Raw genomic sequence first — 21,283 nt, forward strand, 5'->3', positions numbered from 1 at the left:
CCTTCAGTTGTTCAAGCCACAAACAACGGAATGGGGAAGAAATGTGATCTAAGTGACTTCCACAATGGAATGACTTTTGAGTATCTCAGAAGCTTCTAAGCTCCTGGGATTTTCATGCACCACAGTCCCTAGAGTTTACAGAGAATGGTGCATTAAACACAAAACCACAAGTGAGCAACAGTTCTGTGGGTAAAAACAGCTTGTTAATGAAAGAGATCAGAGGAGAATGGCTAAACTGGTTCAAGTTGACCAGGAAGATGACAGCAAATCAAATGACAATGTGTTACAACAGTGCAGTGCAGAAGAGCATCTCCAAACACACAACACGTAGAACCTTAAATTGGATCAGTTACTGCAGGAGAAGACCATGAACATACACTCAGTGGCACTTTATAGGTACAGAATATCAATGAACTCTTAATGTTTCTTGCTTGAGGAGTTCTTCTTGAACAGATGACCAGTTCCTGGAATATACTCGGCAAGCAGCTTTATAGGACCCTGGTCAGACCCCACTTGGAGTACTACGAGCAGTTCTGGTTGCCCACTACAGGAAGGTTGAGGAGACCATAGAAAGGGTGCAGAGGAGATTTATAAGGATGTTTCACTGAACACCTACGCTCTGTCTGCCAGAGAGAGCAGGATCTCCCAGTGGCCACACATTTTAATGGCACATCCCATTCCCATTCTGATATGTCTATCCATGGCCTCCACTACTGTCAAGATGAAGCCACACAGGTTGGAGGATCAACAGGTTGGGTAGCCTCCAACCTGATAGCATGAACATTGACTACTCTAACTTCTGTTAATGCCCCTCCTCCCCTTCATACCCCATCACTGATTTATTTATTTCCCCCTTCTCTCTCCCCCCTCTCTCCCCCTTCTCTCTCTCCCCCCTTCTCTCTCTCCCCCCTTCTCTCTCTCCCCCCTTCTCTCTCTCCCCCCTTCTCTCTCTCCCCCTTTCTCTCTCTCCCCCCTTCTCTCTCTCCCCCTTCTCTCTCTCCCCCTTCTCTCTCTCCCCCTTCTCTCTCTCCCCCCTTCTCTCTCTCCCCCCTTCTCTCTCTCCCCCCTTCTCTCTCTCCCCCCTTCTCTCTCTCCCCCCTTCTCTCTCTCCCCCCTTCTCTCTCTCCCCCTTCTCTCTCTCCCCCTCTCTCTCTCCCCCCTTCTCTCTCTCCCCATCTCTCTCTCCCCCCATCTCTCTCTCCCCTCTTCTCTCTCTCCCCCCTTCTCTCTCTCCCCCTTCCCTCTCTCCCCTTCTCTCTCTCCCCCTTCTCTCTCTCCCCCTTCTCTCTCTCCCCCTTCTCTCTCTCCCCTTCTCTCTCTCCCCTTCTCTCTCCCCCTTCTCTCTCTCCCCCTTCTCTCTCTCCCCCCTTCTCTCTCTCCCCCTTCTCTCTCTCCCCCCTTCTCTCTCTCCCCCCTTCTCTCTCTCCCCTTCTCTCTCCCCTTCTCTCTCCCCCTTCTCTCTCCCCCTTCTCTCTCCCCCTTCTCTCTCCCCCTTCTCTCTCCCCCCTTCTCTCTCACCCCTTCTCTCTCACCCCTTCTCTCTCACCCCTTCTCTCTCACCCCTTCTCTCTCACCCCTTCTCTCTCACCCCTTCTCTCTCACCCCTTCTCTCTCACCCCTTCTCTCTCACCCCTTCTCTCTCACCCCTTCTCTCTCACCCCTTCTCTCTCACCCCTTCTCTCTCACCCCTTCTCTCTCACCCCTTCTCTCTCACCCCTTCTCTCTCACCCTTCTCTCTCACCCCTTCTCTCTCACCCCTTCTCTCTCACCCCTTCTCTCTCACCCCTTCTCTCTCACCCCTTCTCTCTCACCCCTTCTCTCTCACCCCTTCTCTCTCACCCCTTCTCTCTCACCCCTTCTCTCTCACCCCTTCTCTCTCACCCCTTCTCTCTCACCCCTTCTCTCTCACCCCTTCTCTCTCACCCCTTCTCTCTCACCCCTTCTCTCTCACCCCTTCTCTCTCACCCCTTCTCTCTCACCCCTTCTCTCTCACCCCTTCTCTCTCACCCCTTCTCTCTCACCCCTTCTCTCTCACCCCTTCTCTCTCACCCCTTCTCTCTCACCCCTTCTCTCTCACCCCTTCTCTCTCACCCCTTCTCTCTCACCCCTTCTCTCTCACCCCTTCTCTCTCACCCTTCTCTCTCACCCCTTCTCTCTCACCCCTTCTCTCTCACCCCTTCTCTCTCACCCCTTCTCTCTCACCCCTTCTCTCTCACCCCCTTCTCTCTCACCCCTTCTCTCTCACCCCTTCTCTCTCACCCCTTCTCTCTCACCCCTTCTCTCTCACCCCTTCTCTCTCACCCCTTCTCTCTCACCCCTTCTCTCTCACCCCTTCTCTCTCACCCCTTCTCTCTCACCCCTTCTCTCTCACCCCTTCTCTCTCACCCCTTCTCTCTCACCCCTTCTCTCTCACCCCTTCTCTCTCACCCCTTCTCTCTCACCCCTTCTCTCTCACCCCTTCTCTCTCACCCCTTCTCTCTCACCCCTTCTCTCTCAACCCTTCTCTCTCAACCCTTCTCTCTCAACCCTTCTCTCTCAACCCTTCTCTCTCAACCCTTCTCTCTCAACCCTTCTCTCTCAACCCTTCTCTCTCACCCCTTCTCTCTCACCCCTTCTCTCTCACCCCTTCTCTCTCACCCCTTCTCTCTCACCCCTTCTCTCTCACCCCTTCTCTCTCACCCCTTCTCTCTCACCCCTTCTCTCTCACCCCTTCTCTCTCACCCCTTCTCTCTCACCCCTTCTCTCTCACCCCTTCTCTCTCACCCCTTCTCTCTCCCCCTTCTCTCTCCCCCTTCTCTCTCCCCCTTCTCTCTCCCCCTTCTCTCTCCCCCTTCTCTCTCCCCTTCTCTCTCCCCCTTCTCTCTCCCCCTTCTCTCTCCCCCTTCTCTCTCCCCCTTCTCTCTCACCCCTTCTCTCTCACCCCTTCTCTCTCACCCCTTCTCTCTCACCCCTTCTCTCTCACCCCTTCTCTCTCACCCCTTCTCTCTCACCCCTTCTCTCTCACCCCTTCTCTCTCACCCCTTCTCTCTCACCCCTTCTCTCTCACCCCTTCTCTCTCACCCCTTCTCTCTCACCCCTTCTCTCTCACCCCTTCTCTCTCACCCCTTCTCTCTCACCCCTTCGCTCTCCCCCTTCTCTCTCCCCCTTCTCTCTCCCCCCTTCTCTCTCCCCCCTTCTCTCTCCCCCCTTCTCTCTCCCCCCTTCTCTCTCCCCCCTTCTCTCTCCCCCCTTCTCTCTCCCCCCTTCTCTCTCCCCCCTTCTCTCTCCCCCCTTCTCTCTCCCCCCTTCTCCCTCCCCCCTTCTCTCTCCCCCTCTCCCCCCTTCTCCACCCCCTCTCTCCCCCCTCTCTCCACCCCCTGTCTCCCCCCCTCTCTCTCACCTCCCCAGTTCTTTCTCCCTAGGCCTCCCGTCCCATGATCCTATCCCTTCTCCAGCTCTGTATCCCTTTTGTCAATCACCTTTCCAGCTCTTGGCTTCACCCCACCCCCTCCGGTCTTCTCCTATCATTTTGGATTTCCCCCTCCCCCTCCTACTTTCAAATCTCTTACTATCTTTTATTTCAGTTAATCCTGAGGAAGGGTCTCGGCCCGAAACATCAACTGTGCTTCTTCCTATAGATGCTGCCTGGCCTGCTGGATTTCCACCAGCATTTTGTGTGTTGCTTTACAAGGATGTTGCCTGGATTGGGGAGCGTGCCTTCTGAGAATAGATTGAGTGAACTCAGCCTTTTCTCCTTGGAGCGGTGGAGGATGAGAGGTGACCTGATAGAAGTGCATAACATGATAACAGGCATCGATCGTGTGCGTAGTCAGACGCTTTTTCCCAGGGCTAAAATAGCTAACATGAGAGGGCACAGTGTTAAGGTGCTTGGAAGTAGGTACAGAGGAGATGTCAAGGGTAAGTTTTTTTTTACAGAGTGGTGAGTGTGTGGAATGGACTGCCAGCGACGGTGGTGGAAGCAGATAAGATAGGGTCTTTTAGAAGACTCCTGGATAGGTACATGGAGCTTAGAAAAATAGAGGGCTAAAGTTAACCCTAGGTAATTTCTAAAGTAAGTACGTGTTTGGCACAGCATTGTGTGCTGAAGGGCCTGTATTATGCTGTAGGGTTTCTATGTTAAGCAATATAGTGAATATTACAAAGAACTATGAGCTGAAAATTTAACTGATCTAAGCAGGTCAACTGATAAGATACAAAAACAAAATCTAGAAAGTAAATTTTTCCCACTTTTAGTTTCACTAGAGGCAAACTGAGAAACAGGTAGGCTTTCCAATGGTGAGTCATTTAAAGAATATCCTGAAATGGCCAGGCCTCCCGATCCTCTGGAAGCCTTGCTGCAGAAAGCAGGAAAGAAGGACAAAATCTAGTGAGCTGTTTGGAGAAACAGCAGCATTTCCCTCGGTCCCAGCAAACCCCATGCCAATCTCCCCAGTCTTTCACCCATCACCAGAATCCAATGTGATGTATCTCTTCCTGCCCACCCCATTCCCCCACACCCACTACTCTAAAACTGAGCAGCTCACAAAGGTGGCTCTCCATTATTTTTCTAAGGGAATACAAATTTTCAGCACAGGAATGAGCAGAGAACACTGACCCACTATACATCTTTGGGCATCTGACATTTCTGTGCGCTGCCAAATACTGTTATTCTAGAGCCAAGAATATAAATCAGACAAACTTCTAAATATGCAAGAGGTAAACAACTGTGACAGATGAAAGGTATTTGTTGCCCTACCATATGAATTCTTAATACACAGGTATAAAAAGAATAACTGGAATGCCTAATAGAGTGTTTACTTTTATTTCAGATACTTGTTCAAAGCCTTGGTTGGTCAGGCAGTGTAATGAAACATTGCACTGCTGTAAAGTTATATTCAGTAATGCAAAACATAGAAAAATATACTTTGCCTCGTGGCATTTCAGGAAAAGTCATTTGCACATGGGTAGCACAGGGGAAATAAACAGAAGCTGCAAAATTGTGCCGTCTCTTTATTTATTATTTTCATGTAAAATCTGGGGGCTTAATGAAGTCAAGACATGACATAGCTGCAAGCTCTTCTCTTTGATAAGTGCAGCAGTTCACTGAATTGAGCACTGCAGGGACAGAGGAACATGGCTCGATTTCCTCATCTTGCGTCTTCTCGCACCTATTCCCTCAGTGAAACTGATTGCAAATCATCCCTGTGGCGCATTAGTAGCGTAACAAGGTAGTATGTCAGTGTTGCACTAATGAGGTTAAACTCTGAAGCGGCATCTTCAGCACATTAATGCTCAAAGTAAGCACACATTTCAGAATCAAGTTAAGTATCACCGATGTACGTTATGAAATTTGTTGTCCTTGAGCAGCAATACACATGGTTAAATTAAATAAGTTGTGCAAAAATTAAAATAGATAAAAAGTAGTGAAATGGTGTCCATGGGTTCAATGTCCATACAGAAATAGGATGGCCGAGGGGAAGAAGCTGTTCCTGAATCATTGAGTATGTGCCTTCAGGCTCATAACTTGAACCTTCAGTCTCAGGACAGATCATAACCAACCTCAGGTTTGCTGTTGACATTGATCTGGCAGGAAGCGAGGGTGAATTGGCCTGCCTTCTGAACCATCTGGATGATACATCTATTAGATATGGCATGGAGATCAGTGTAGAGAAAACCAAGCTGATTGGAAACAGTGAGGAGCCAATCAGGACAAAAATATACTCAGTGGACAAGAACAAGAGACTATCAAGCAGTTCATGTATCTTGGCGCCTTCATCAACCAATAAGAATCAAAGTCTGAAGTACTTACAAGGACAGCCCAAATGACAGCAATGCTAGCTAAACTAAAACCTACTCAGAGAGACGATAACAAAGTTCTTAGTTCCAAGTTGAAATTCCTGCATGCACTTGTGATCTCCATCTTCTTGCATGCATGTGAATCATGGACTTTAACAGCAGAACCGCAAAAGAAGATCCAGGCTGTAGAAATGAGGTACTTCAGAAAGCTCTTTGGTAGCTCCAATATGGACCATGTCTCCAATGATGAAGGATCATCACTCAGCACATGAGACACTGAAGATCTACCATCCACGGTAAAGAAGTGGAAACTCAGATTATATGGTCACATAACAAAACCAAGTGGACTCTCAAAGACTGTTTTTCAGGGAATGGTGCAAGGGAAAAGAAAAAGGGGCATGCAAGGGAAGAAATGGACAGACAATGTTGCAGAGTGGACTGGAGAGAACTTTGCCACAACCCAGACACTTACCTCTAAGCATGAGAGAATGGAAGCAACTGATGCAGCACTCATCTGTACAGCACCCAGGCAGATTGCAGGATCCATAATTGTAACCTCCTTCAAAACCATTTAATGGTGTTCAGGAAATGGACAATACATGTGGACTAATTAGCAACTTACTGTTCAGTAATACAGTACTTCATTTCTTCATGTATCCGGTTTGGCTACAGTGTGCAACTTACTGGCTAATTTGCTAACTGATATTATCTGATAAGGAAAGTAGTTTGATAATTGATATGACTAATATATAAGGAAAGGAATACAAATATTGATTATAGGAAATTTCATATGATGTACACATTTTCTCTTTTATTCTGTATATGTATAATAATCTTAAACCACTGGGCAAGATGATGATGCATACACTGCAGGTGAGCTTCAGATTCCAGTAGAATATCAATTACTATGAGGCAGACCTTTGGTGCCTGTATGGTTCCATCCAACAACATGCTTTCATATTAAAATAAGTGCTTTTCAGTGGCTTTTTAATCTCTCTCTCTCCCTCTCTCCCTCTCCCCCTCTCCCCCTCTCCCCCTCTCCCCCTCTCCCCCTCTCCCCCTCTCCCCCTCTCCCCCTCTCCCCCTCTCCCCCTCTCCCCCTCTCCCCCTCTCCCCCTCTCCCCCTCTCCCCCTCTCCCCCTCTCCCCCTCCTGCATTCTAAAGAATTTACAGTCCTCATCTATTCAATCTTTCCATATAACTCGGGCCCACCATAACTTGTAACATCCTTGTAATTTTTTCTGCACTCTTTCAACCTTGTTTACATTTCTCTGTAGGTAAGTGGCCAAAACTGCACACAATACTCCAAATTAGACCTCACCAAAGTCTTATACAACTTCACCATAATATCCCAATCATATCATTAGATTCCAAAATGAAGAAAACATACTCACTTATACTGTTACCAAGATTACTTCAGTTTTTCTGTAAAACTCTGCCTGTAAGATTTCTCATCAAATCAGGTCACCTGTGTTTCAGTCCCTAATGCCACTAAATTATAGTCAGTTGACTGAATAGAGCTCTACAACCTCAGGGGTCTCTGCCTTAGAGGCAAGATAATTATAATTATGAGAAGACTTAACATCAAATCAATACCTATTTCATTACACCAATTATTGTGTTCCTTTTCCTTTGTCACTATCACCATAACATGCCTTTTCAGCCTGATGGACTAAGAGTCCAGATATAAAGGATACTGCAGCCACTGTATTCTGGCATGATAGAACATACATTCTCAAGTGATGATACATGTGAGTGAATATTGATAAAATATGATTGCAATTTGATGCCAAAGCTAGAATTAAGTACTACATTTACTTAATGTATCTTTTTTTAAAATGCCATATTCTGAGCTATTTAAGAGTTGCACAAGTTATTATTACATATGTGTAGTTTTCATTGTGCTGATCCCTGTCCTCTGTGTCAGAACTTTGCCTTACTTTGAAGTTCCCAGACATCATCATGCTTTCCCACTCAATGACCAGCTGTCACTGTCAGTGAGGGAAGGTCAACTTTTCTGTTAACAAAACACAGATTTGGGGTGATTCTCTTTAATTTGTTACTTTCTAATCAGAAAACAGAAGATATGCTGTTTACACAAAGTTAAATGTGGATTCTGATCATGTGTATGTGTGTCTCTTTACATGCAGGTCCATATATCTTTGTGTTTGTATGGCACACTAATGGGAAGTGTTTCCTTCTTGGTCGTGGAGAATAAAACCAATGAGGAATATGTCAGGATGCTATGGGAATTTGGAAATATTACTGGCTCAGGAAGCTGGCAAAAGATCACATTGTCATTGCCTGATGTGTCTGACAGGTATGTGTTCTGTTCCTCACCTGATAAAAACATGTGTTCAATTGCTTTACTGAGGAGCTGTCCATGGTGCTGCCCACTTTCATTTGTAGTGTTTCTGTGCATTAGTTTTATATAATATAAATTTATGTAGGAAGATAATATAAGATGCAGAAGCAGCAATGTCACTGATTGGCAGATACAGGCAACATATTGCCTCTGTCTGTTCCAGTTTCTTAAATTCTTCAACTCCAGTTACCTGCCTTTTTCCCATAATCCTTGCATCTGATAAATCAATCACAGTTTTAATTATACGCATTAACCTATACTCCACAAGTCCTTGGAGTAGGGAATTCCAGGGACTCATCTCTTCAAGAGAGAAAAATACTCATCTGGTTCTCAAATATACTACACCTTTTGTCTGTAACATATTTTGAGATTCTGACCGCAGGAAGGCATTCAGACAGCAAAACCCTCACAGTTCCCCTGGATATCATATATGTGTCAATGCCTTCACCTGATATTCTAATAAACAACAGAGAATATAAACCTAATTGATTAAGTTTATCTCTTAAAACTATACCCCCATACTTGGAATCAAGCTCAGGAAACCTTTCTGTGCTGCCTCCGATACAAATACGTCCTTCCTTCATTGAATACAAAAGAACAAGTGTTTCTTTTTACTTATTAAGCAAATCAAAGAAAGTTAAAATGCAAAATAATAATTGAAAATAAAGTTCAATGAATAAAAGTAATAACTCAATGAAAAAATTACAAAAACTGGGAGACATAGAAATTTGGTTTATAATATTAATTGGCATATGAGTGGTTTAGGTTATGTCACCTGTAGTTTAGATTTGCTGGCATTCAGCTTTTTAAATGGAATTAAGTCCCAGACTTCTGCACATGCTCTAGGAAAAGTAGAAATTGGAGACCTGATGACAAATTTGAAGACCAAATCTCTCAATGGTAGTCTGTTCTTGTTTGTACTTGAGAAAAATGAATGCCAATGACAGGAAAGTCTCTCCATAAATGTCACCAGATCTTTTTAGAGAAGTTTTGTGCTTGTCAGTGTAATCACTATCACTCTGCCTTCCCTGATAAACAAGCAGAGTCTGCCAATCAGGTACAACAGATTATGCTAAATCATGGCAAAGTCCAGTGCAGCTTCAGAGTTTCTCTTCTTTTGGGACAGTGATGACAATGTGTCAGACTGACTCTATCAGACAAATGGCTAACCTATCAGCAGAATACAGCACGGACAGATGAGTCTGTATGCTTAGTATTGGTATGTGTTTTTTTTCCACTCTTCAACCAATAGTTGTATTGTGTGGAAACTTTTTGATTAAACATAAGAGACTGAGCCTCAATTTTCTCAATGCCCAATGCCATTAAACAGTACTTTCCACCAGAAATGATGGTAAGGATACGGTTTCTCTTCCTGAAACTTATAAAACATGCCAAATGATAGCAAAATATTTCACAGTTTGTTTTGTCTCCTTTGCTCTCTGGCATATTTGAGCATAATTATCTACTGCACATACTACTAGTTTCTAATGCTGCAACTGATGTTCCGGGAGCTGGGGCTTAAACTTTGAAAAGTTAGCTTCCTCAACATCTTCAAATTCAAAGAAATTGGTATTGTTGAAAGTGAGACATTATGACAGTTGTAATATGATTGGCCAAAACTGTAAGTGGTCACCACTGTGAGTTCTCTTTATCCTACTTGAGAAACAACCCAAGAAGTTAAATTGAACCCATCATTTACCAGAAATGTTGCTGCATCTGCAGTATCCAGGATTGCCATCATTTCCCCCATGTAACCCTTAGGCAGATCAAGACTCCCACAGAAGTCTCAATTCAGCAGGGAACTCCAGCTTCTTTGGTTTCCCTGGGAACTGATGGCCAATTGACATTGGATGAAGGCACAGTTTCCTCATTTATTTTATGGAGCTCTGACACCAGAGATAAATTACAAATAATTTGCAATTTTTGTGCTAACAGAAATGCACAGTTTTTGTTTCTTTGTGCTGTGCTTTTCTTCTTTTTAAAAGTAAATTTTAAAATATGTTTCAGTCAGATAACAATTTTTAATTGTTTTGCAAGTTTTTAACTGTCAGAGACATCTTAACAGCTTTAACATTTTAGGGACACAACTTATCTATCTAACAAATTCCTTCAATGGGTTAGAGTTGTTGACTACAACTGAAAAGCCCCTTTACAGGTTTGATCTGTTCTCCAGGACCAAGTTGCCACTAGAAGTTTTGCTCCAGTTGGGTGGATAATGTAAACGTCTCTAATCATAGGAATTTGATCAAGATAGGAAACAAAGACAAGGGTGAACTTTTCCTCACCAAAGATTATTCATCACTCAAAATGTTTTTTAAAAATATTCAGCCCGTTTCGTTTTGTAAGTCCAATTTTCAGATAATTTAAGAAAGGAATTAATGATTCTTTTCACTCTAAAGTAGGATTTAGGTCTTCTATTTTGAGAATAATGCTTGCCCAACAGTCATTACAAAGTAGTTTTTTAAACAAAAGATTTATCTCATTGCTTGAAGATTGATACTGAGGAGTAGCCATACAGCCCGGTGCTAAATTTATATAATATTGAGATTGGCTGCATGATAAGTTAAAAACCTTTTGTCGAGGTGCATTTTAATATCACCAAATATACATGTTAGTCTTTCCTGAATGCTGTCTTGATATTGCCACCTCACTCTGTTGTGGGGTCTGTTCTATTTACTGATGATATAATGAACTAAGAAGAAATTTACCAAGTACTTTGGAAACATCATTTGGGCTTAAAGGCTTCAATCATATTCTGCAAACATACACTACTATTTACTTTAATTTGCTTTTGTTTGTTCTTCCTATATATAATTATGTTTAATTAGCACAAATGTTTTAAACTGACTGAGAAATGTCATTTCAAGTATATACAGTATTTTGTTGTATTGAGAATACAATTATGCATAACATGGTCATTTAGTGTGAGATTTAGTCATGGTATGAATTTACAACCAATTCAAATGTTCTTTTTTGTTTAGGCCATGATTTGTTTCCACTAATCAATGGAATGATCCTGGATCTCACTGGAATTTAGAAGATTGAGGGGGGATCTTATTGAAAAGTATAAAATTCTAAAGGGATTGGACAGGCTAGATGCAGGAAGATTGTTTCCGATGTTGGGGAAGTCCAGAACGAGGGGTCACAGTTTAAGGATAAAGGGGAAGCCTTTTAGGACTGAGATGAGGAAAAACTTCTTCACACAGAGAGTGGTGAATCTGTGGAATTCTCTGCCACAGGAAACAGTTGAGGCTGGTTCATTGGCTATATTTAAGAGGAAGTTAGATATGGCCCTTGTGGCTAAAGGGATCGGGGGGGGGGGGGTATGGAGAGAAAGCAGGTACAGGGTTCTGAGTTGGATGATCAGCCATGACCATACTGAATGGCGGTGTAGACTCGAAGGGTGGAATGGCCTACTCCTGCACCTATTTTCTATGTTTCTATAACAACATACTAGGAATAATGCCAGATCTGCCCAAAAACTTTGTGCATTCTGGACCACTGATAAATGTTACTAAAATAGTTATTTATCTCAAAATAATTTTGAAAGCCAATTGTAAACTTAATCTCAGTGGTGGGTAAAGTTCCAGTAGTATAATCAGAAACAAAATCACAAGTTAATTGGACAATATAGAAAGATTAGGGAAAGCCAGCATGAGCTTGTAAATTGTGTCCCACTAGTCTGACAGAGTTTATTGATGAAGTAACAGAATAATCAATGAGGGAAATTGTAGTTGATATTTTTGGAAGTGGTGTATCGGCATGAAAACACATTTAGCCAAGGAGCAGGAAGCAGAGTAGTACTGAGTTATTCTGCTGCTGCCCTCCAACTCTTTCTCCACTTCCTTTGACTGCATTGGTGCTGCTTCCTACGCTCATGCGGAACTTGTTAATATTATCACCTTCACTATGAACTTCCAATTTGTCCTCGAATTCACTCGGACCATTTCCTACACCTCTCTTCCTTTTCTGGATGTCTCTGCCTGCATCTCAGGAGGTAATCTATCAACGGACATTTGCTTTAAGCCCTGGGAGTATCTTATGAGAATTCCATCCCTTTCTTCTCAAGTTTCTCTGTCTCTGCCACATCCATTCTCAAAATGAGGCTTTCTACTTCTGGATATCTAAAATGTCCTCCTCCTTCAGGAAATGTTGCTTCCCCTGTACTGTGGTAAATGAAGCCTTTACTCCTATTTCCACCATTTCCTGGACGTCTGCTCTTCCTCCCTCCACCCAGAGATTACAAAGGGAGTTTCCTTAGTTCTCAGTTCTTACCCTATCAGACTTTGTATCCAGCATATCATCCATCATCATTTCCACCAGCTGTAACAGGTTCCTAATACCACTCTTCTCTTCCCTTTTCCACACCTTTTTGGATTCTGCAAAAACTACTCCCTCTAAATCCCCAGTTCACTCAATTCCAACCCAGGCACACTTCTGCATGCCCTGACACTCCCCACTACCCCGAAACCTACACCCTCACCACCATCCAGGAACCCAAGCTGAGGTCACTAGAGGTGCAAGCAATCAATGCGACAGGTGCCTGTTCTCTTACTTTGTAAGATCTAGAATTCTGGAACAAGCTCCTCAACAGTGATGGTCTGTGGGCTTTGGTGAGTATCAAGCTTCAGTGAGAAGGATAAGTATTAGTAAGGCAATGTTCTTTTTTTTTCTCTTTTTCATTAAAAGATATGGGAGCTAAGAGGGTCGTGAGAGTGTGGAATGAGCTGCCAGCACAAGTATTGCATGCGAGCTTGATCTCAATGTTTAAGCGGTTTGGATAGGTATGTGGATGATAGGGGTATGGGGGGGGGGGGGGGGTCGGCGATGGTCCCAGTGCAGGCAGATGGGAGCAGGCCTTTTAAATAGTTCAGCATGGAATAGATGGGCCAAAGGGCCTGTTTCTGTGCTGCACCTCTCTATAACTCCATGACTCTAAAGTAGTGATGTGCTCTTCAGTGGTATGTGGCATATCAAGGACATATCTGATGCCTCTGGTAACTATACCTGTAGGACATGTGACCAGATGCAGCTCCTGCCAGACTGCACAGAAAAGTTGAAGTTGCAGTTGGACACAAAATGGAGTGACCAGAATACAGAAACATAGTAGATAATTAACTTAGCAAGAGCACACACTGAAAGGAGGTGAGTGACCACTAGAAAGTTGTCCAGTAACAGCAGGCAAGAATGTCAGAAATGCCCTGTGTTCATTCCCATCTCAAAGAGGTATAGTATAGTGTATTGGATATTGGGAGCAGGCCTTCTGGGGGCAACAGCAGCAGCCTAGCTTTGAGACACAACAGAGGTTTATTTGTTGTAATGAAGGTCAAGAACAAGATGAGAAAAGTGTCGTTTGAGTATTTTATTGTAAAAGTGATAAGTAGTTGTTTCTTTGGCCACAAATAAGATTTCAGGATCATATGTTGCCTCCCTACTTCAAGGATCAAGAATCTCTCAAAACAAATAGCTGACATTCCGAAAGGTTCAGATAGGTGACATGGTAGCATAGAATGGGACACAATGCATCACAGAATGTGGGTTCAATTCCTGCCACTCTCTGTAAGGAGTCTGGGTTTACTCCAGGCGCCCCCACGTTCCAAAGACATGCAGGCATGTTATGTTAGGGCTGGAAGCATAATGACACTAGTGAACTGCCCCCAGCACAGCCCTTTATAGTGTTGGTCATTGAAACAAATGTTCCATTTCACTGTATGTTTTGATGTAATATGACAAATAAAGCTAATCTTTACTAGCCAGTCATCATGGTATCTGTTGATACCAACGATAACAGTAGGGAAAAGGACGAGGTCCTGTAATGTGAGTCCAGAGAACCGAAGGGATAGTGCAGGAGGGTGAGGTTTATATTCCTGGATCACTAGGACCATTTCTAGGGAAGGTGGGACTTGTACAAGTAGGACAGACTACATCTACACCAGAGCAGTAGCAACATGCTTTTGGGGAGATTGTACTGGTGCTGTCAGGGAAGTGTAAACTGAGTTGGCAGGGGAACGGGGCTCAGTTTAGATGTTCAGACGAGGAGGACAGTAACAGAAGAAAAATGTTTCGTAAGTCCAGAAAGTAGTTCAGGTGGTAAACGTAAAAAAAAAAGGAGAAAGCAGAGGGAAGAGAAGACACAGAAAGGTGTAGGTGCTGGAATATGGAGCAACACACAAGTTGCAGGAGGAACGCAGCAGGTCAGATGACATCAGTTTAGGGAAATGAATACTCAACATTTTGGGTCGCAGAATGGTGGACCTTGGACTGAAGGTTAGAGGGAAGTAGTGGAGGAGGGGAAATCAGTGGGAGGAGATTATGGGTGAGAAATTACAGAGTTTAATCTGAATAAATAGTGCATTCTGGGAGAGCCAATAAAGCAAGGACATGCTGTAAAATATGAATAGTAAGGCCCTATGGAGTACTGAGGGACAGAGGGATCTTGTGTGTACACATCCAATGACACTACAAAAATAGGGGAAGATAAATGGCACCTGGCTCAACTTCCATGCAGACCTTAAGCAGATATTAAAATTCTGTTCTTTTAAATCCCTCTGTGGCTTCATTCCTCCTCCTAGCCAATGTGCTCCTCCAATCCTTGCTTCTTGTATATGAGGGGTGATTGATATTTTCATGGCCTAAGGTAGAAGGATGCAATTTTAGAAAACCTAGCACATTTATTTTTCAACACAGTACCCTCCTACATTTACACACTTAGTCCAGCAGTCGTGGAGCATACGGATCTTGAACATCCAGAAAGTGTCCACAGATGGGTGATTGATAAGTTAATAACTCATCTCCTTCCACCTTAGGCTACAAACTTATCAATCAACCCTGATGAGTTATCTTCAACCTTTCTGCATAATCACTCAAAAAGTTGAACTGCATTTGCATGTAAAGAGAGCTGTATAACTCATCTCCTTCTACTTTAGGCCACAACCTTATCAACCACCCCTTGTACTTTGCTTCATCGAAGGCCCTACCTTCAGCTTCTTTTAAATGTTGAAATTACTTACTGCCTTGAAGTCCCCCTACTTGTTCTGTATCTCTAAGCATAATCTGTGAAATTCAATTCTCTGACCAATCTTTTGATAGCCTCAGTATGTCAGGTTTCATTTACTAATGCTTGCCTAAAGATCCTTTGAGTATTTTACTGCATTAGGGGAACTATATAAAAGAAAAATGGAAAACATCAACTGCTAGAAATCTGATATAAATTTGAGCTTCTCTTGTAGCAGAAAAGCGTTTACAACTCCTCAGAAGATCTGAGGAGTTCTAATGTGGTTTGGGAACCCACCTTCTGCATCAGTTTATATGTTGCAAATCCTGACTGTTCCTCTGCAATTTCTGAAAGAATTCATATTCATACTTCATAGGAAAACTACAGAGACATAAGAAACTTTTTCTTTGTCAGGAAAACTATGAAGGTCTGGTCTAGAGCATGGAAGGGGATATGTAATGCAAAAGAATAAAAAGAAAAATGCCAACATTGAAGCAAAATAGAAAAAGCACAACAGTGAATAAGTGCAAAAAGACCAGAACAAATTAGCTGAAAGAATATTAAAAGTTCTGTCCCAGCATTGTGGAGAGACAATTCGGTGTTCATCTAGTGGATCAGTGGCCTCACAGATCCGGAGACCTGACATCAGATGTTGTTTATGTGGAGTTTTCACATCTCCCTGTGATCACATAGGTTGCATTTGAGTGCTCTGGTTTGGTATCACATCCCAAAGATATTCAGGCTTTTTGGTTAATTGGCCGCTGTAAGTTATACACTAATGTGTAGGTCAATGGTAGAATCTTGGAGGAGTTGATGAAGTATAGAGAGAATGGGTTTAATGTAAGTAGGTCGACACGTGCCCAGTGGTGCAAAGGCTTATTTCTGTGTTGTACCTCCCTGTAACTTATAACATCTATAAATGATTATCAGTGCATGTCCAGTGAATGAGAAGAACAATGCATAATTTAGCAAACCATAGAAGGAGGGAGGCAAAGTACCCTTCAACTGTCTGAACAAGTTGTTACTGCAGCTGTATTTACCTTCTGCTACCCCATATGGAAAATAAAGAATAATGCTTACTTTATGCTGCACAGAACATTGCATATCATGTGTGAAAGAAAGCTCCAAGTCAAGGGTGTGCAGCACAGGCCCACGATCAAGCATACTTTCTTCAGCCAATGACTGGTGTGTCAAGGCTGACCTGGATGGGAAAGGCAGTTTCCCTGAGCAAATAGTTTTCACCACATTGAGTCCAGATATAATCGTTTGGTCTGACACCACTAGAGAAATGGTTATTGGTGAACTCTCGGTCCCCTGGGAAGACAACATCAATGAAGCCCACGAGTGCAAGTTAACCAAGTATGCAGAATTAAGATCAGAGTGCAGAGACAGAGGGTGGAAGGTCTCATGCTATCCATTCAAAGTAGGATGCCGTGGTTTTATTGTGTTCACTTTCCAGAAGTGGCTGCATGACCTTGGCTTTACTAGAAGAGAGATCCAGTCAACCAGCAGGGCTGTAGCTGAGGCAGCAGAGGCAGGATCATCATGGGTGTGGACCAAGTACGTCCAGAGGGGCAGATAGTCCATCCTTTGTAAACTCTTCAGTAGCTGCATAGATACCTGAAGAGTGGACTAACTGTTGGATGGAAGCGGCCAACAACTCTGATAGAGGCAGATGCCAAGTTGTTAAGCTCATCAGTGGGAGGTGGTGCTTTAGCACTGCTGGCCCACCACCTCGAGGGAGTCTTGATCATAAGCGGGCCAAAACTCCTGAAGACAGGTGGCAGATCAACTGATGATCCCACTGATGAAAGCACAGGACAGTTAACATCTTAGTCCACGTGTATTTTCAATTCCTTAGAAGCCTCCAGCTTCTATTCATTGCATCTTGCTTCTTTTCATCTTACATGCACTTAAATAGCTGTTATACAGGTGGGCATCAGTATCAATGAAAGAGCTGTGCTTTCTTCATGGAAACATAAATCATTTGGTAAACACACCCTGTGTTTACTGAAAATTCACTATCAAAACATTTGATTATTCCTCAACAGTATAAGCTAAGGACAAAACAGGAGAGGCTAACAATATCTAGGAAAACATGGGTGTAAGCTGTGTTTGAAGTGACCTTGTATGCAACATTTTAAAGTATTTGCTTCTCTCCTTCACTGGTTGGTTCTACCAGCAGAAAGTTTATCTAGCTTTGCAAATACATAAATTTAGCATATTATGTACAGCATCTGTTGATAGAAACAATTCTTGAATGACCTCCAGCATCTACCTTCAAAACTAAAAGAGCTACTCCTAATACATGAGGAGATAATCACATTAAAGAAAAATTAATTGAGTGCAGTGATCAACCTCCACAGCTGGCTTATGTATAAATTTAGATGTAAATAAGACAACATTCAAAATGACTTATTGAATGACTTATGATTTCCAGCTTGATGGTTTTCTGGCTCAATGATGTTGACCTTCTCATGAGCTGCTGTTTAGCCTCTGATCAGCAATTAATTTTCCTTTACTCTGTCAAGGCAAGCCCCCTTGGTTAATGTAAGTCATATCTTCCCCTTAACACATCATCTCCAGCAGGATGCATAAGGGGACAAATGTCAATCTATTCCCGTACCACCCTCACGCCGCTCAGAATCAGTGAATGAAAGTGCAGCAAGGGTGTTTTGATATGAAATATGGACCAGAGTTGCCCATTTTCCTTGGCAAACAAACGCTCTTCATAATCAAATGCAGATTCACGGGAAAATGTGTACTGGACGTGACAGTCAGGGGTCGAGCTGAAGTTTGCCTGATGGGCAACAGCAACTATGTATTGACAACATGATTGATAACTCATATAAATGAGAATCAGTCACTCTGTGCCTCAACCTTGCTTTTCTGCTTAATACAATAACAGCTAAACTGATTGTAACCTCAACTTTACATTCTTCCCATAAGAGCAGAATTAAGTCATGGAGTATGCTTCGCTGTTCGATCACCAGACATTTATTATTCCCTTTCAAATCCCTTCTCCTGTATTTTCCCAGTAAGTTTTGATTCCCTTACTTATCAAGAACCTATCATTCTCGGCTCTATGTATACCTTATCTGCAGTCACCTTTCTCTCCCTTATCAGGAATTAGTTGATCTTTGCTTTGATAGATAGTATTTTGGCTCATTCATCTTAAATGACCACCTCTTATTGTTAAACAATGTTTCCTAGTTCTAGATTCTCCCATGAATGGAAATATTCTCTCCAAACCGCCATCACAAACTACTCAGGTTCTTATAAAGTTATGGAGTCATGTAACATCAGAATAGGCCCAATGAGATATCAATAAACATCAATTTACATTAGTCCTATGTTAATCCCATTTTATTCTCCCCACATTCCCACAAATTCCCCGAAATTCCAATATATGCCTACTCTTTAAAGGCCACTTATAATGGTCAGTTAAAATATCCATCTACACATTCTGGGGAGAAGTCCAAATAGTCACAAGACACATATAAACTCTGCACAGACAGCACTGGAGCCAGGAATGAACTCTGCTCACTGAAGCTGCTGCACTGTTAATACTATATGTGCCGCATTATTTTTCAATCAATTCACCTTTCACTCTTCTGAACATGAGCAGATATCACTGGCCTGTCCAAATACACCTCATTAGGAAACCTACCTATTCCAGGTATTAGTCTTGTATAACCATATAACAAATACAGCACGGAAACAGGCCATCCCGCCCCTTCTAGTCTGTGCCAAACGCTTACTCTCACCTAGTCCCACTGACCTACACTCAGCCCATAACCCTCCATTCCTTTCCTGTCCATATACCCATCCAATTTTACTTTAAATGACAATACCGAACCTGCCTCTACCACTTCCACTGGAAGCTCGTTCCACACAGTTACCACTCTCTGAGTGAAGAAATACCCCCTCGTGTTACCCTTAAACTTTTGCCCCCTAACTCTCAACTCGTGTCCCCTTGTTTGAAACTCCCCTACTCTCAATGGAAAAAGCCTATCCTCATCAACTCTATCTATCCTCTTCATAATTTTAAATACCTCTATCAAGTCCCCACCCCCCCAACCTTTTATGCGCCAAAGAATAAAGACTTAACTTGTTCAACCTTTCTCTGTACCTTAGGTGCTGAAACCCAGATAACATTCTAGTAAATCTTCTCTGTACTCTCTCTATTTTGTTGACATCTTTCCTATAACTCGGTGATCAGAACTGTACACAATACTCCAAATTCAGCCTTACCAATGCCTTGTACAATTTTAACATTACATCCCAACTCCTATACTCAATTCTCTGATTTATAAAGGCCAACATACTAAAAGCTTTCTTCACCACCTTATCCACATGAGATTCCACCTTCAGGAAACTATACACCATTATTCCTAGATCACTCTGTTCTACTGCATTCTTCAATGCCCTACCATTTACCATGTATGTCCTATTTTGATTAGTCCTACCAAAATGTAGCACCTCACACTTATCATTATTAAACTCCATCTGCCATCTTTCAGCCCACTCTTCTAACTGTCCTAAATCTCTCTGCAAGCTTTGAAAACCTACTTCATTATCCACAACACCACCTACCTTAGTATCATCTGCATACTTACTAATCCAATTTACCACCCCATCATCCAGACCATTAATGTATATGACAAATAACATTGGACCCAGTACAGATCCCTGAGGCACACCACTAGTCACCGGCCTCCAACCTGACAAACAGTTATCCACCACTACTTTCTGGCATCTCCCATCCAGCCACTGTTGAATCCATTTTACTACTTCAATATTAATACCTAACGATTGAACTTTCCTAACTAACCTTTTGTGCGGAACCTTGTCAAAGGCCTTACTGAAGTCCATATAGACAATATCCACTGCTTTATCCTCATCAACTTTCCTCATAACCTCTTCAAAAAATTCAATAAGATTTGTCAAACATGACCTTCCACACACAAATCTATGTTGACTGTTCCTAATCAGACGCTGTCTATCCAGATAATTAAATATACCATCTCTAAGAATACTTTCCATTAATTTACTCACCATTGATGTCAAACTGACAGGCCTACAATTGCTAGGTTTACACTTAGAACCCTTTTTAAACAATGGAACTACATGAGCAATACACCAATCCTCCAGCACCATCCCAGTTTCTAATGACATTTGAAATATTTCTGTCAGACCCCCTGCTATTTCTACACTAACCTCCGTCAAGGTCCTAGGGAATATCCTGTCAGGACTTAGAGATTTATCCAATTTGATAATCCTTAAAAGCGCCAGTACTTCCTCCTCTTTAATTGTCATAGTTTCCATAACTTCCCTACTTGTTTCCCTTACCTTACACAATTCAATGTCCTTCTCCTTAGTGAATAACCAAAGAAAAGAAATTGTTCAAAATCTCCCCCATCTCTTTCAGCTCCACACATAGCTATCCACTCTGATTCTCTAAGGGACCAATTTTATCCCTCACTATCCTTTTGCTATTAATATAACTGTAGAATCCCTTCGGATTTATTTTCACTTTACTTGCCAAAGCAACCTCGTATCTTCTTTTAGCTTTTCTAATTTCTTTCTTAAGATTCTTCTTACATTCTTTATATTCCTTGAGCACCTCATTTACTCCATGCTGCCTCTTTTTCCTAACCAAGTTTCCAATGTCCCTTGTATCTTTCAGAACCGCTTCCAATACTCACGTCCTTCCTTAAATACAGAAGCCTATACTGTCCATAGTACATACCAGATAACGACTCATCAACACTCAGTATAACTGAACAAAACCTTAACTTCTGTGTTCAACACCCTAGCGATACAGTATAACATTTTGTCAGCTTTCCTAGTGACTTGGAGTGTGTTGTCATTTGGCACAAAGCCATTCAGATCCCTAGTTTATCTCATTTGACTAGTTTATCTCATATGCTCATTTTTCTTTTCTTGGCAGATTTCAATTTTTCATTGACATTTTTTAATATTTTCTTCAATCAACTGCATCATATACATTTAAATTATATTCTGTCTGTAATATGCACAAAAGACTAATGGGAATGTAGGGGGTATAATTAGTAGGTTTTCAGATGACACAAAAATTCATGGAGTCATAGATAATTAAGACCATAAGACATTGGAGCAGAATTAGG

At 42.5% G+C, this 21,283-nt stretch overlaps 1 protein-coding gene across 1 annotated transcript in view; it reads left to right on the forward strand.

The window, feature by feature from the left end:
• The first annotated feature begins 7,973 nt into the window (after positions 1-7,973).
• Positions 7,974-21,283, forward strand: part of LOC132402717 (ALK tyrosine kinase receptor-like) — a 324,081-nt gene continuing 310,771 nt past the window's right edge. The window contains exon 1 of the mRNA XM_059985678.1: positions 7,974-8,095. Within this exon, the coding sequence (XP_059841661.1) occupies positions 8,016-8,095 (80 nt within the window). The 5' untranslated portion in view covers positions 7,974-8,015. The remainder of the gene's footprint in view (positions 8,096-21,283) is intronic.

The sequence above is a fragment of the Hypanus sabinus genome, chromosome 12 (genome assembly GCF_030144855.1).
Source record: "Hypanus sabinus isolate sHypSab1 chromosome 12, sHypSab1.hap1, whole genome shotgun sequence".
Lineage (NCBI taxonomy): Eukaryota > Metazoa > Chordata > Chondrichthyes > Myliobatiformes > Dasyatidae > Hypanus > Hypanus sabinus.